This window comes from Anguilla anguilla, chromosome 8 (assembly GCF_013347855.1).
Source record: "Anguilla anguilla isolate fAngAng1 chromosome 8, fAngAng1.pri, whole genome shotgun sequence".
Classification (NCBI taxonomy): Eukaryota; Metazoa; Chordata; class Actinopteri; order Anguilliformes; family Anguillidae; genus Anguilla; species Anguilla anguilla.
The window spans coordinates 55,379,678-55,394,390 of record NC_049208.1 but is presented as its reverse complement, the minus strand read 5'-3'; the positions used below and the strand labels follow the sequence as shown (position 1 = coordinate 55,394,390).

At 47.2% G+C, this 14,713-nt stretch overlaps 1 protein-coding gene across 2 annotated transcripts; it reads left to right on the top strand.

Annotated features, from left to right (window-relative positions):
• The first annotated feature begins 676 nt into the window (after positions 1–676).
• On the top strand, positions 677–14,466 carry cratb (carnitine O-acetyltransferase b). Of its 2 annotated transcripts, XM_035429059.1 has the most exons (15): positions 698–1,363; positions 1,801–2,022; positions 3,334–3,452; positions 4,088–4,141; positions 4,509–4,674; positions 5,015–5,189; positions 6,137–6,227; positions 6,370–6,457; positions 7,474–7,574; positions 9,330–9,449; positions 10,299–10,421; positions 10,643–10,778; positions 11,547–11,609; positions 12,201–12,338; positions 13,234–14,466. In XM_035429059.1, the coding sequence occupies exons 1-15, from the start codon at positions 1,313–1,315 to the stop codon at positions 13,435–13,437; spliced, it is 1,851 nt and encodes a 616-aa protein (XP_035284950.1). In that variant the 5' UTR covers positions 698–1,312; the 3' UTR covers positions 13,438–14,466. The 2 variants fall into 2 exon arrangements, with proteins under 2 accessions (XP_035284952.1, XP_035284950.1); XM_035429061.1 differs by lacking the exons at positions 6,137–6,227; positions 6,370–6,457; positions 7,474–7,574; ... (4 more) ...; positions 12,201–12,338; positions 13,234–14,466 and adding an exon at positions 5,426–6,130 and having other exon boundaries at positions 677–1,363; positions 5,015–5,251.
• Positions 14,467–14,713: the final 247 nt, after the last annotated feature.

Genomic DNA, 14,713 nt, shown 5'->3' with positions numbered 1-14,713 from the left:
TAGGTTAAGTAGCGAGGACGCACCACCCTTCCTGCACAAAATTCGGGAAACTGGTTTCAACCGGAAGTCAACTGAGACGATGAAAATGCAGGAGTCAAACAAGAACGGTTCCCGTTGGCACTGTTTCTGATCGACTCCTGTTCTTGCATGCTGTGGGCCAAACACGGCCCATGACATCTAGAGGACGCACTTGTTTACTCCGTGTGCTCACCAAGTGCGCCTCCGTACCCACTGTGCTTTGAATGTGCGTGAGCGATCTGTAAATAGATTATGTACGTACTATCCCACGGTACATAGGTGGCCAAAACTAGTTATTTGGGAACAAGACGTCCATGTTGATATCAGACTGGTTCACAAGGTGAGGTGGCGAACTTGAATATGTATCCAAAACTACACCAACATAACAAAGGACTTCAGGGAACAGTGAGGAGATAGGTCCACCCCAACGCTTAATGACCGTAGTGCTTGTAAATATTCCGCATATTAAGGCGCAATGTGTACCGTCATCGACGTTTATAACTCGATCCGGGAAACCAGAAACGGTTTCGCACAAACACACACTTTAAATACAGGTGACATGTCTGCACACACCTGACCGTACCAACACAGAACCACTTGAACAAGAAGTTAAGAACCCCTCCTTTCTGGAGCACGAAATCTTGCTGCACACATACAACAAGCATTAAGTTCCATAAAGTCGCCAGGTTGACCGCTAAAAGTCCCCTTCTTCGTGAGGAGTTTGTTTATCGTTGTCCATGTGGAAAAGTTGGTAATTGTCTGCACAACTGGCACTCTTAGGCGATAAGGATAGAAAGTGGGCATTACAGCGACTCGGAAAATGAGAATTTAGCATGCAATTCGGCGACTTGGAGACTCCAATGTCTCTCGATCTAGTGACAAAAGAGCTACTTTTGCAACACTGATGGGATTTACGGAAACAACGCGACACGTGTTGACTCCGCAGAAAGACGACTGAGAGCGGCTGCATGCCGGAGAGCACGAACCTTTCGACCGCCCGTCGAATCCCGTACGGATATCGCCCATGTTCGGACCGGGTGTGGAAGCTCCGAACGTGCACGTCTGCACACAAGGAATTGCAAACTTTTTTCTGACAAGACATTATTTACGCCTGTGATTTCCAACCCCCGCCCATCCAAAAAAAGGGAAAGACTTAAGTGAATTTTGACATTCACGAATGCTTGTATAGTTTATCGCGGGGATTCCATCCTCCTACCAACCCCCACAGCCGTACACAGTCTTATGCTGTGCAAGTTTCTGTGTCTACTCCTTACCAGCTAGCTTGCTAGCTACAATGCTTCTGAAGAAAATACCCTCAGCCAAGAATGGGGCTTGGCTTTTTCAGGTGAGTAGGCAATTCGGTAATTTTGCTGGCTAGCCAGCCAGCTATGTTTAGAAAGACTTTCAAAAGCGTGCGGGTAGATCGAAGGAACGTCAGCTTTAGTTGCTAGCTAAGTTGTAGCTAGCCTATTTTAAGAAAACGCGCAGCTATGACATGGTCAACCTTAACTGTTTTAAGTTCCATGTAGCGTTAGCTAGTCGGTTAGGAAGCTAGGTGAACTTTAAACGTGTATTTTAAACGGAACTGGCATTGCGCTTCCAGCTGTCAAAACAATAGCCCTCCTAGTTTGCTAATACGTATGTCATGGTTATTATTTATTTCCTTTATTTAAATTGTTTAATAATGCTGTGCCCAGGGGATAAGTTTAAGAATAGCTTTTTTTCGTTTGGTTTTGTTGTACATTGATTGCGCGTCAGAATGCAACCCTTCTCGCATTTCAGGCGGTGTTCGGGCAGAGTGTTCGGTCCTTGTCGGTGCCACCCCAGCCCGTGCCAACCCTCGCCCAGACCCTGCAAGGCTACCTGCGGGTCCTGGAGCCCTTGCTCCCCCCGGACGAGCTGGCGCACACGCGGGAGGTGGTGCGAAAGTTTGGTGCTCCGGACGGGCGAGGCGAGCAGCTTCAGCGCGGGCTGGAAAAGAGAGCCAGGAACACGCACAACTGGGTGGGTGTGGAACGAGTCGAGCCGTTTTGCGCTGACCCGAACTAAACCCGGTTAAAATGTAAACTTTTTTTTTTTTAATTTCCTCTTGCGAAATTCGTTTTACGACATTCACTGTAATGCCGGGATAAACACTGATGAGTTATGGGACATACTGTAACTCGGGTCATCTCGAGGTGTGTGTGTGTTTGCCTGCCTGCCTGTCTGTCTGTACATAGACCTTACTTGTCCTCGCCCTGGGAACGGGGACTCTAGAATATGCACACAGGATAGGCGGGAGAACGGTCAGAAAAGAGGTAAGAAAGGAAAAGAGAACAGATGGAGATGGACAGAGAAGCTTTACTGAAGCTCTATTATGCCCCCCCCCCCCCCCCCCCCGCCCCCCCCCCCCGCAATGTCTTAATATTGAAATGACGAACACTTGCCTGAGCAAACTTAAAATCAGTTGACTTACAGCTTAGCCCAGCTCTTTGATTGCCTGATATAATGTAGCCTAAATAAAACGTGGACGAAAGAGTATATGTATTCAGTATGCATTTTCCAACGGATTCTATACCAATAAAGCTACGTATTCATTAGAATTTGTCACACACTGTTATATATATTGTGGTCTTTTAATAAAATAGCCTATAGATTATTTTATTATAATCAACCCTTGGTTGATTGTAAACAATTTTGTAATTGGCACCACCTATTAGCGAACAGTGAATCCTACATTAGTAAACTGCACAAAAACATGGCCAGATGCATTTATTTTAAAATGCTAGATAAATGTCGGAAAAACATCTAAAGAAAATAATAATGGTGTGTACTACTTATTTTTGAGCAATGTTTCAACAAACCAGTTCAAGAATAAGCCTGAAACTAGTTGGGTTCTCTTTTAAGCCACCTAGAGATTTCAATCACTGAGTTAATTACAGTGTGCTTAGCTGGAAAACCTCGGATTTAAACCTGTTGACCACGGAACTGCATTTCAAGTGGAACAGCTAATCCTTTATTCGACAGCTTGGGATAGCTGCTCCAGTTGGTGTGCAGTTCTGTGGTCCAGATTTAAACCTGAGGTAAGTATACTACACTTGACCCTGCATGACTCTTGTTCTCGTTCACAAAGAACAAGTCAGTGAACGAGAGCGAGAGAACGAGAACTCTGGAGGAGAACCGTGAACGAACTGGTGAACCAATCCTTTTAGGGAACTGAGTTTGACTGATTTGACCGACACGCCCACCACTATAAAACAGGAGGGATTAGCAGAGATTGCAGTACTGCTGCTCCTTCAGTGATGTCAAGGCTCCGCCTCTCTCTCCTCACCCTAGATCTCTGATTGGTGGGTTAAGTGGGCATATCTGGAGGACAGACAGCCTCTGGCAGTCCACTCGAACCCGGCCATCGCCCTACCCAAGCAGGACTACACAGACTGGAGGGGCCAGCTCTTGTGAGTGACACCAGACCTGCGCTCAACAAGAAGATGCCTGTCAACCCCTCGAGACAGCTGTTTGAAATTTAAAACCCTCGAACCCGAATGACTTTCGCTAGCACGCTAACTAGCTACAGCTATTATAGCTGCTTGCTAACTGCCAAACAAACGTCAGTGTGCTTAATACAGGTCACTTGTACTTTAGCGAGGTAGAAGCCAGCACGTACCACAAAACATTTATTCAGACTAGATAGTCAAGGGTTTTCTTTCCATTATTTACTTTTGTAGCTGATTTATTTGTTGCCATTTTGCTGAACTGTGTCAAGCCAGATCAGTAAAACATTCACAGCAAACTATGTTTCCTTGTAATGATCACCACTGACTCATTTCAAGAGACTGTCTGCTTGCAGGCCCAGCTGTGTAGCTGAAGGCTCAGGGGAATGATGATGATGATGATGAGGGTGATTAGAGATATATTTATCTCTGAGGGAAAATCTGTTTGCTTGAGTTATTTTTCAGGGCTGTGTGTTTCACAAGCACAAACAACTGATCTAATTCCAATAACATATACATGAATACACTAAGACAAATATTAAAATGAGCAGTTCAGACATTTGTATCCATGTGACGTCGTGTTTATGATGTCTGCCTAGGTTTGCCTCCAAGTTGATCGCTGGAGTTCTGGACTTCAAAGCCAAAGTTGACAGGTGAGTGTGTGCTGCAGGAGTGTGCTGCCCTCCTGTCGGGGTGGCCCATGATTTTGGGAGGGCCAACGGCTGGGGGTCTGCTCTGTGTGCCTCGTTCTAGAGGTCTTGAGTAAGCAAAAGAGCCTTACAGATTTGCGGATTTGAATTTGGAACTCCATGAGGGGTCTGAACTATATTTTCTGTTGAGCTGACTGGCCGTGGGTAGGTATTTGAGTGTGTTGTGTCAAAAAAAACTGTCATGTCATGTTGGGTGGCTAAGGTGCTTCCTTCCAGTGTGTGGATGGGCCCCACGGTCTGGTATCTGTTACGGCTCTGGGTGTGGGTTACTCATGAGCTTCCTCCTCCCTTGCTCTTCTCTCTCTCCCAGTGGTTGTCTGCCAGTGGAGTACATGAGAGGCCAGCCCTTGTGCATGGAGCTCTTCCCTCTGCTCTTCTCCTCCTGTCGAATCCCGGGCCCCAAGCACGACCACATCTTCCACTACAGCCAGGCTCGCCGCCCCCCCACCCACATCACCGTCGTGCGAAATTACCAGGTGACCCCACCCCCGCCCTTCTTTCGCCCTCCCTCTCCCGTTTTCTTAACATGTCCTCTCTCAGTCCAAAGTTCACTTTATCATTTTTTGTCACTTTGTTTTAGATTGATTCTCCCACTGTCGGAAAGTTTTAAAAAAGTGTGAGAAGAGTCAGTTTTTCCCTTTTGTTCATTATGAGTGTGGTTCGGATGTGATCAGCGGTAAAAGCAATCCTACAGCAGTTCTGCTGCTCTAAACGTTATGAATCTGGGCCCCAGGTCGATTTGGCCATCAGGCTCCATAATGGATGAGGTGAGGATTTGAGCAGGGTAAAACTGATCCTAGATCAGCTCTCCTGCAGTTCTTCCAGCTGGAGGTGTACAACAGCAACGGCACGCCGCTGACCCAGAGTCAGATCCACGACCAGCTCTGCCGAATTCGCTCCCAGTCCTGGAAGACCGACAAGGAGCCCGTGGGCATCCTGACCAGCGAGCATCGGCACACCTGGGGCACGGCCTACCACCGCCTGCTCAGAGGTACAGTACACTACTGCACTGCTCACACACCTGGGGCATGGCCTACCACCGCCTGCTCAGAGGTACAGTACACTACTGCACTGCTCACACACCTGGGGCATGGCCTACCACCGCCTGCTCAGAGGTACAGTACACTACTGCACTGGGGCACGGCCTACCACCGCCTGCTCAGAGGTACAGTACACTACTGCACTGCTCACACAACTGGGGCATGGCCTACCACCGCCTGCTCAGAGGTACAGTACACTACTGCACTGCTCACACACCTGGGGCATGGCCTACTACCGCCTGCTCAGAGGTACAGTACACTACTGCACTGGGGCATGGCCTACCACCGCCTGCTCAGAGGTACAGTACACTACTGCACTGCTCACACACCTGGGGCATGGCCTACCACCGCCTGCTCAGAGGTACAGTACACTACTGCACTGGGGCATGGCCTACCACCGCCTGCTCAGAGGTACAGTACACTACTGCACTGCTCACACAGGACTACTGCAGAGAGGGACATTACTCACACAGGACTACTGCAGAGAGGGACATTACTCACACAGTACTACTGCAGAGAGGGACATTACTCACACAGTGCTACTGCAGAGAGGGACATTACTCACACAGTACTACTGCAGAAAGGGACATTACTCACACAGTACTACTGCAGAGAGGGACATTACTCACACAGTGCTACTGCAGAGAGGGACATTACTCACACAGTACTACTGCAGAAAGGGACATTACTCACACAGTACTACTGCAGAAAGGGATATTACTCACACAGTGCTACTGCAGAAAGGGACATTACTCACACAGTACTACTGCAGAGAGGGACATTACTCACACAGTACTACTGCCGAGGGGGACATTACTCACACACACACTGCTACTGCAAAGACGGAAATCTACAAAAAGAAACAGTAATACTCTGACTGCACTCTTTCTTCTCACAGATAAAATAAACAAAGAGTCTGTATGGTTGATCGAGAAAGGAATCTTCAATTTGTGTCTGGACTCGCCTGTCATGAGGATCTCTGATGAGAAGTACATCCATTTGTCTGTCTATCTGTCTTATCAAAGTTCCTATGCTCTCAAAGGGATTTGGGTCTTTTTAATATTGCATAATATTGCATTTTTCTGCATATGTCGCTCAGTATTTAGAGCATTATCTTGTGATGGTTGACAGGTACTCCAGTCGAATGGCCGCACAGATCCTGCATGGAGGCGGGACTTACTCCAACAGTGGGAACCGCTGGTTCGACAAGACTCTGCAGGTGATTAAGTAGGCCTTGGAGGCCTTGCCCCTATATGGACTTCTGGGTGGAATGAAAACTCCTCTATGGAGAAAATGAGGTTTCACATAATCATCCCTGACATAGTCTATTATTTGGGCTAGCATTTAAAACATGGATGTTTTCATCTGCACACATTCCTCTTTGAAATGGCACTGGATCCACTGAATTCCGACATCGCTTTCCAGCCAAAATAAATATTTGCGAGATAAAACTGTTGCACGTTATTTACTATACTTCACAGCTGCTGGGTCCATGACAAGGCCTTCCAAGCTAGTCAAAGCTGGAGTTAATCAACAAAGAAATTTAAAAAAAAAAACTACTGAAATAACTTCAGGAAATTACTAATGAGTACAGCATTCATAGAGGTATTTTCAACGATATATACAACTGCACAAAATAGAAAAAGGAATAATTTATTACACTAACAAGAGACAGCAAGCGGTTTTCGCACGTGAATGGCAGCTCTGTGTGATGATGTAATTGTGCAACGGGGTCATCACGGGTGGGCTAACCATTTAGTCGCTAGCAATTTTATTTTTAGTATCACACCATTTATTCAGATTACATCTGTAGGATGGAGGGAAAACCCCTTTAAATTCTCCCACAGGCCATCTGTGTTCTTGATCCGGAAGTCTCTGAAGGAAATGAGGACACTTCTGAGGCCTACAGACCTCTGTACTGTATAGTACAGAGTGTACTATATACAGTTAGCTCATAGTTGCGCATGCTCTCAGCTGTAGTGTGGTTGTGCTTTTAACTGGAGTGTGCACCTGACATGGGTAAGAGTAGTCAGTATTAAAATGGAGCAAGCTGTGTGCTGTGCAATTATCCAATATACAGTTGAGTTGAGTATGCTTCTTCACTCTTCTTCACTTTGTTTATCTTTGACTTTGTGAACATTTCTTTTTCATTCACTCAACACTCAATCTTTCTTCCTTTTTTCTCCTTTCCCATCCCTCTCTCTCTCCCTCTATGTATCCCTCTCTCTCTCTCAGTTTGTAGTGGGAGAGGATGGCTCCTTTGGGCTACTCTATGAACAAGCCACTGCTGAAGGTCCACCCATTGCAACACTCCTGGCTTACGTGCTGGACTACTGGTACTGAGTGGGAGAGGGATGAGTACCAGTACTGAGTGGGAGTGGGATAAGTACTGGTACTGAGTGGGAGAGGGATGAGTACCGGTACTGCGTGGGAGAGGGATGAGTACCGATACTGAGTGGGATAGGGATGGAGGGATGAGTGCTGGTACTGAGTGAGAGAGGGATGAGGGATAAGTACTGGTACTGAGTGGGAGAGGGATGGAGGGATGAGGACTGGTACTGAGTGGGAGAGGGATGGAGAGACGAGTACTGGTACTGAGTGGGAGAGGGATGGAGGGATGAGGACTGGTACTGAGTAGGAGAGGGATGGAGGGATGAGTACTGGTAGTGAGTGGGTGAGGGATGAATACTGGTACTGAGTGGGAGAGGGATGAGTACTGGTACTGAATGGGAGAGGGATGGAGGGATGAGGACTGGTACTGAGTGGGAGAGGGATGAGTACCGGTACTGAGAGGGATGGAGGGATGAGGACTGGTACTGAGTGGGAGAGGGATGGAGGGATGAGTACTGGTACTGAGCGGGAGAGCGATGGAGGGATGAGTGCTGGTACTGTGAAAGATGTAGTGTGCTGGTACTGTGAGAGATGTAGTGTGCTGGTAGTGTGAGAGATGTAGAGTGCTGGTACTGTGAGAGATGTAGAGTGCTGGTACTGTGAGAGATGTAGTGTGCTGGTACTGTGAGAGATGTAGAGTGCTGGTACTGTGAAAGATGTAGTGTGCTGGTACTGTGAGAGATGTAGAGTGCTGGTACTGTGAAAGATGTAGTGTGCTGGTACTGTGAGAGATGTAGAGTGCTGGTACTGTGAAAGATGTAGTGTGCTGGTACTGTGAGAGATGTAGAGTGCTGGTACTGTGAGAGATGTAGTGTGCTGGTACTGTGAGAGATGTAGAGTGCTGGTACTGTGAGATGTTGAGTGCTGGTACTGTGAGAGATGTAGTGTGCTGGTAGTGTGAGAGATGTAGAGTGCTGGTACTGTGAGAGATGTAGAGTGCTGGTACTGTGAGAGATGTAGTGTGCTGGTACTGTGAGAGATGTAGTGTGCTGGTACTGTGAGAGATGTAGAGTGCTGGTACTGTGAGAGATGTTGAGTGCTGGTACTGTGAGAGACGTAGTGTGCTGGTAGTGTGAGAGATGTAGAGTGCTGGTACTGTGAGAGATGTAGTGTGCTGTACTGTGAGAGATGTAGAGTGCTGGTACTGTGAGAGATGTAGAGTGCTGGTACTGTGAGAGATGTAGTGTGCTGGTACTGTGAGAGATGTAGAGTGCTGGTACTGTGAGAGATGTTGAGTGCCGGTACTGTGAGAGATGTAGAGTGCCGGTACTGTGAGAGATGTAGTGTGCTGGTACTGTGAGAGATGTAGTGTGCTGGTACTGTGAGAGATGTAAAGTGGCTTTTTCCCCTTCATGCATGCTTAGGGTTGTTTGGTTCCTTGTTTCCTTTCCCTCTGTTCATCTACAAGCATGATAACGAATTTCATCATTTAAAATTTCCACAGATGAACACCATTAGTAATATATGGAAAAATTAGCAAAGCAACTAAAATAACAAAACCATATGAAATGACCCTTTCGTTAATAGTTTAAACATGTGCGGGCTTAGCACTAATTCAGAGACCTTTTCCTGTGTGTGTCCAAATAGGCCTTGCATTTGGTAGGCAGAAGCACTGTGTCTCAGTGCCAGACTATGTCTGTCTGCCATGTTGATTCTATCAGTCCTCTCTATCTCTCTTTCTGTCTTTCTCTCTCTTTCAGTGAAAAGCCAGAGCTGGTGAGGGCTCCCTTGGTTCCACTCCCGATGCCAAAGAAACTCTACTTCTACATTGATTATGAGATCAAGAGAGATATTGAGCACGCCAAGCAAAATCTGGACATGTAAGACACACTGCAGTATTTACACACTGACTGGACACTACATGCAAACTGACTGACTGGAGACTACAGTGCATTAACACTGCACTGAGAAATGCTGGCATAATTTGTTATAACAATCATGTGAAATAAGTGCTCCGTAATATTTTCTTTCTTGCTAAATGCAACCATATTGAAAACCGCAATGACAAACAGTGAGCAGAGTCACCAAATTGCATCTGCCTGTTCTGGTAAAGTCACCACGGCGATACTGTAGTCAAGGGAATCTGTTCCGCTATACAGTTTCTTGTTTTGTTGTCTTATGCAACCGCTGATCTGTGTGGACCCCGGAACCACACTGCCCTCATGTGGAGAGGCCATGTAATTACAGGCACACTCAAGCCTGTGTGGTGTTGTTCAGCAGGGAGATCTACAATGTCACGCAAAGTAGAAAAATGAAGCAGAACCTGCTGACTGGGAAAATGTTGGTGAAGGTTTCCGAAGCTAAATATATGCTGATGATGTCATGCGTCACACTGCGGAACATGGATATCGGTGGCAGCTGAGTAATGTTCCTGTACCAGCTGAGCTGTAATTTAAGGGATATTTCTTTGGAGCGTGTAAAACATTCTCTGTGATCTCTGTCTTGGAGATGATGCCTAGTGCTAAAGGAAGAACCTGGGCGAGTGAAAATGATTTGCGTAAAAAATGCATAACTGCTAATAGTGTTGCTTCAACCAGCTACTCATTACGAAGAACCAGCAACCCTCCAGCACAGACTGCATATATAAGCACACATCTTACACACAGAAGACCTGTAATATGTAACTGGCTCGTTAAAGGTTGTTTCTGTGAATCTGTTGTCGGTTGCAGCTTGATTAACGACCTGGATATACGCTGCTTCACCTTCCGGAGGTTCGGGAAAAATTTCCCCAAACAGGTGAACCTCAGCCCCAACTCTTTCATCCAGGTGGCCCTGCAGCTGGCCTATTACAGGTGAGGCAGTGCATTCTGGGAGGAGCTGGGGTGGGGGGTGGAGGGGGTTGAGGTTGGTCTTGACATTGCAGTCATCAGAGATTCTGTCGCACTATTTCTAAGTGTAGGGTGGTTAACCATGGCACAGGTAAGTGGAGTCCAGGTGATAGACAGCACAGGTAATCGTTACACGGTTATTATTATTGCTTTTAATATGTGGCCCTCCTGCCCGTCTTTGCCAGGGTACACAATGAGGTTTGTGCGTCATGTGACAGCGCCACACTTAGGATGTTCCGCGGAGGTCGAACGGACGTCATCCGCTCACCCACCAATCAGACCCTTCAGTTTATACGTGCAGTGGATGACCCGTCTATCACGGTATGTCATGATGAGTACACCCTGTGTACCCACACCCTTATCATTCTACAGTCTGTCATGATATGAGCACACACTGTGCACCCACACCCTTATCATTCTACAGTCTGTCATGATATGAGCGCACACTGTGCACCCACACCCTTATCCTGATAGTCTGTCATGATGTGAGCACTCTGTGCACCCACACCCTTATCCTTCTACAGTCTGTCATGATATGAGCGCACACTGTGCACCCGCACCCTAATCATTCTACAGTCTGTCATGATATGAGCGCACACTGTGCACCTGCACCCTTATCATTCTACAGTCTGTCATGATATGAGGGCACACTGTGCACCTGCACCCTTATCCTGATACAGTCTGTCATGATATGAGCACACTCTGTGCACCCGCACCCTTATCCTGATGCAGTCTGTCATGATATGAGCGCACACTGCGCACCCGCACCCTTATCCTGATACAGTCTGTCATGATATGAGGGCACACTGTGCACCTGCACCCTTATCCTGATACAGTCTGTCATGATATGAGCGCACACTGCGCACCCGCACCCTTATCCTGATACAGTCTGTCATGATATGAGCGCACCCTGTGCACCCGCACCCTTATCCTGATACAGTCTGTCATGATATGAGCGCACCCTGTGCACCCACACCCTTATCCTGATACTGTCCTACAGAGGGAGGGGACACCGTGGAGCAGGCAGTGGAGATGTGGTCATTTCTAATGTTTTTAATGTTTTTTTAAATGTTTTCCCACGCGTTTCAGAGAGAGGTGAAGCTGGACCTGCTGAAACAGGCTGTGGAGGCCCACAGTGTTCTCACTGACCAGGTAACTATCAGTTACTGTTGCCACTCACAAGATCACTTCTGATTGGCAGCCCAATAAACGGACATACTGTTGATTGGTCAAAATGTAAATTGCTACACTACTTACATTAGCAAAATGGTGGCATTAATTAGTTTTTTTCTTTTCAGTGTGTGTTTTGTTTGGGTCCTTATAGAGTCTACGGACAAATTTGATCGAGGGTTTAAAATTCATATAGGGGATTAACAAAGTAAATTCCAATATATTTTTCAGGTTGAATTCTATGAGCAGTACAAAGAGGCACAAGTCCAAATTGGCGAAAGGTCAATGGATATCCAGAGAAATACTACTTTTCACAAAGAGTTGTCAGTGCCTGATTCTGATTCTGCATATTTATGTTTTGATTGAAGACCATGATTAGCTAATTGGCTGAATCAGGCGTCGTGGAGCTGGGCCAGAACAAAAACCTGCAGCCACACCAGCCCTTTCTGGATAAGAATGGACACCCCTGTTTTAATTGATCCCTTAAGTTCAGAAAACCAGGGACACCCTGGTCTCCCCCCCGTTCTCCCCACATGTCAGTAAAACCAGTCTGCCCCCCCCCCCTCTCCCCAGGCCCTTCGCGGCCAGGCCATCGACCGCCACCTGCTGGGCCTGAAGCTGCAGGCCATCGAGGAGCGACTGAGCGTGCCCAGACTCTTCATGGACACGGCCTACGGGCTGGCCACTCACTTCAAGCTGAGGACCGGACAGGTACAACCCACAGGCTCCCAGGGCCAGCAGCCCTCAACCCTGATCCTGGAGAGCCAGATCAGCTGCCTGATTCAGACCCATGAATAAGATCAGCTGCCTGATTCAGACCCATGAATAAGATCAGCTGCCTGATTCAGACCCATGAATAAGATCAGCTGCCTGATTCAGACCCATGAATAAGATCAGCTGCCTGATTCAGACCCATGAATAAGATCAGTTGCCTGATTCAGACCCATGAACAAGATCAGCTGCCTGATTCAGACCCAAGAATAAGATCAGCTGCCTGATTCAGACCCAAGGATAAGATCAGCTGCCTGATTCAGACCCAAGGCACCAGGCGACCCGAGTTAGCTGTGTAATCAGTTGCTTGGGCTGATCAATTTCTGTGCAGCTCAAATGTACCAACAAAAGCCAGGAGTCCCTGTGTCTCTCCAGGACCAAGATTAGTGCTCTACAGTAACCAGATGGCCCCCTGTATTCATGGTATTCACTCGTAGATTCTCTATTGTAACCAGCTGTTAAGCTCCTTTATATTGTAGCCAATGAAAGACTTGAACTCACCGTAGAAGGTTATTTCACCACCAACCTACCAGAGCCAAGGCCCTTTCCCCCACAATACCCCAATAAAACATCTGCCAAGCAGTCTTACTAAATCATTTGGAGTGAATCTCTGGCTCAACAGACAATATGAAGCATAACAGGAAGTGCTACTTGTTGACTAAGCCCAATGTTCGGCCATAACAGCAGCCGTGGATGAAGCGTTTTCCGTGTCTTGTTGTCATGGTAGCCTCCTCGCATTCCAAAGAAAGGAGGGGGGGAATAAGAAAAGAATAGTCTTTTTTATTTTCATTTTTTTTTCCTTTTCAATGAATGATTCCCTTTCGTCCCCCCACAGGTCCCCACTAACACGGACAGCGTGCTGTGTTTCGGGCCGCAGGTTCCAGACGGCTACGCCGTGTGCTACAACCCCCAGCCCGACCACGTCCACTTCTCTGTCACCGCCTTCAACTGCTGCGAGGATACGCACGCCGAAACGCTGGCTCTCACTCTGGACAGCGCCCTCTGCAATCTCCAGGAGTTACTGCAGCCCGCCACGTAGAGCCGCCTTGCGGTGCGCTTTCCCTGGGGTGGCCCCAGTGCGCCTGCGTTTGCCCCAGAGCTACAGCGCGACGGCTCATACGTTGAAAATTCAGCTGGCCCTACCTGTGGGGTGGGGGGGGGGGGTGGTAGGGTGGCGCTATGCTTTTAGGCTTGAATTCACTACAGATTATTCACAATGCGTTGGTGGAATTGAGGAAAGTTTTTTACTTTTGGGGGGGGGGGGGGGTTGTTTTCTCCTTAAACGTCACGCTCTCTATGCACTGAGCTCTGAGCTCACACTGGGGAGGGGAATCAGGGGAGCTGGGACTTGTGGGAGTCCAGTCCGGTCTGGTCTGGTCCGGTCCACATGCTGCACAGTACCATGGCTAGTCCTTTTGATGAGCTGACTGAGCCAGTGTGGGGCAAAATGGAAAAACAAAAATGGACTGCTGCATTTCTCTCTCCCTCTCTCTCTCTCTCGCTCTTTCTTTCTCTCCTTTCTTTCTCTCTCTCGCTCAAAGAGCAATTCCTTCCAGGTGGTGCTGCCCTCCAGGCCCCAGGCTGACAGGGCTGAGGACTGCTTTCCACACGGGTTTCAAAAGCCCCCCTGAACAGGGATGAGCGTTTCTCCGAACGGTCAGCCTGCAAGATCTCTCCAAAATGGCCCCTGGATCTCTCCAAAATGGCCTCTGGATGTCTCCAGGAGTAGAACACAACCAACTGCAGAACATTCTTTTTGATGTTAAAAATTTTTTTTTAAAACAAACATGCAAAGGGTAATTAAAAATGGCTGCCGCAGAGGAATCTGAGATTGTTCTGTACAGTGGTTGGGGGGCTCCCGAAAACTGCCGTCTCTTGCTAGTCTCTTTACACTGCTTGTGTGTGCAAGGCATTTTGGCTTTGAGTTCAAATGTTACACACACAAAAAAAATGTTCTCAAATATGATTTTTTGCTTACTGTTGCAATAAAATACTTGTTTCTCGTTGGATGGAAAGGCTTCTGAATGTGTTGATTACATGCCCTCATTAAACACACTGTAGATCTCTTGGTTTTTGTTTGCTGGAGGTTTATTCAACTGTGATCGCTAATCGAAATTTTTTTGCATATTCGTTATTAATTTAAAAAATGATCCATGAAATTTTCATGACGAACAGGCACAGTACAACCCGGCATAAAATAATTAATTGATGATCTTTATGTTCCGGTAAGTGTGCGTGAATACAGATCTGATTTGCTGCGATTATCTGCACAAAAAGGTGAGAAAACAGAATGATTTTTATCATGTCACAAATCT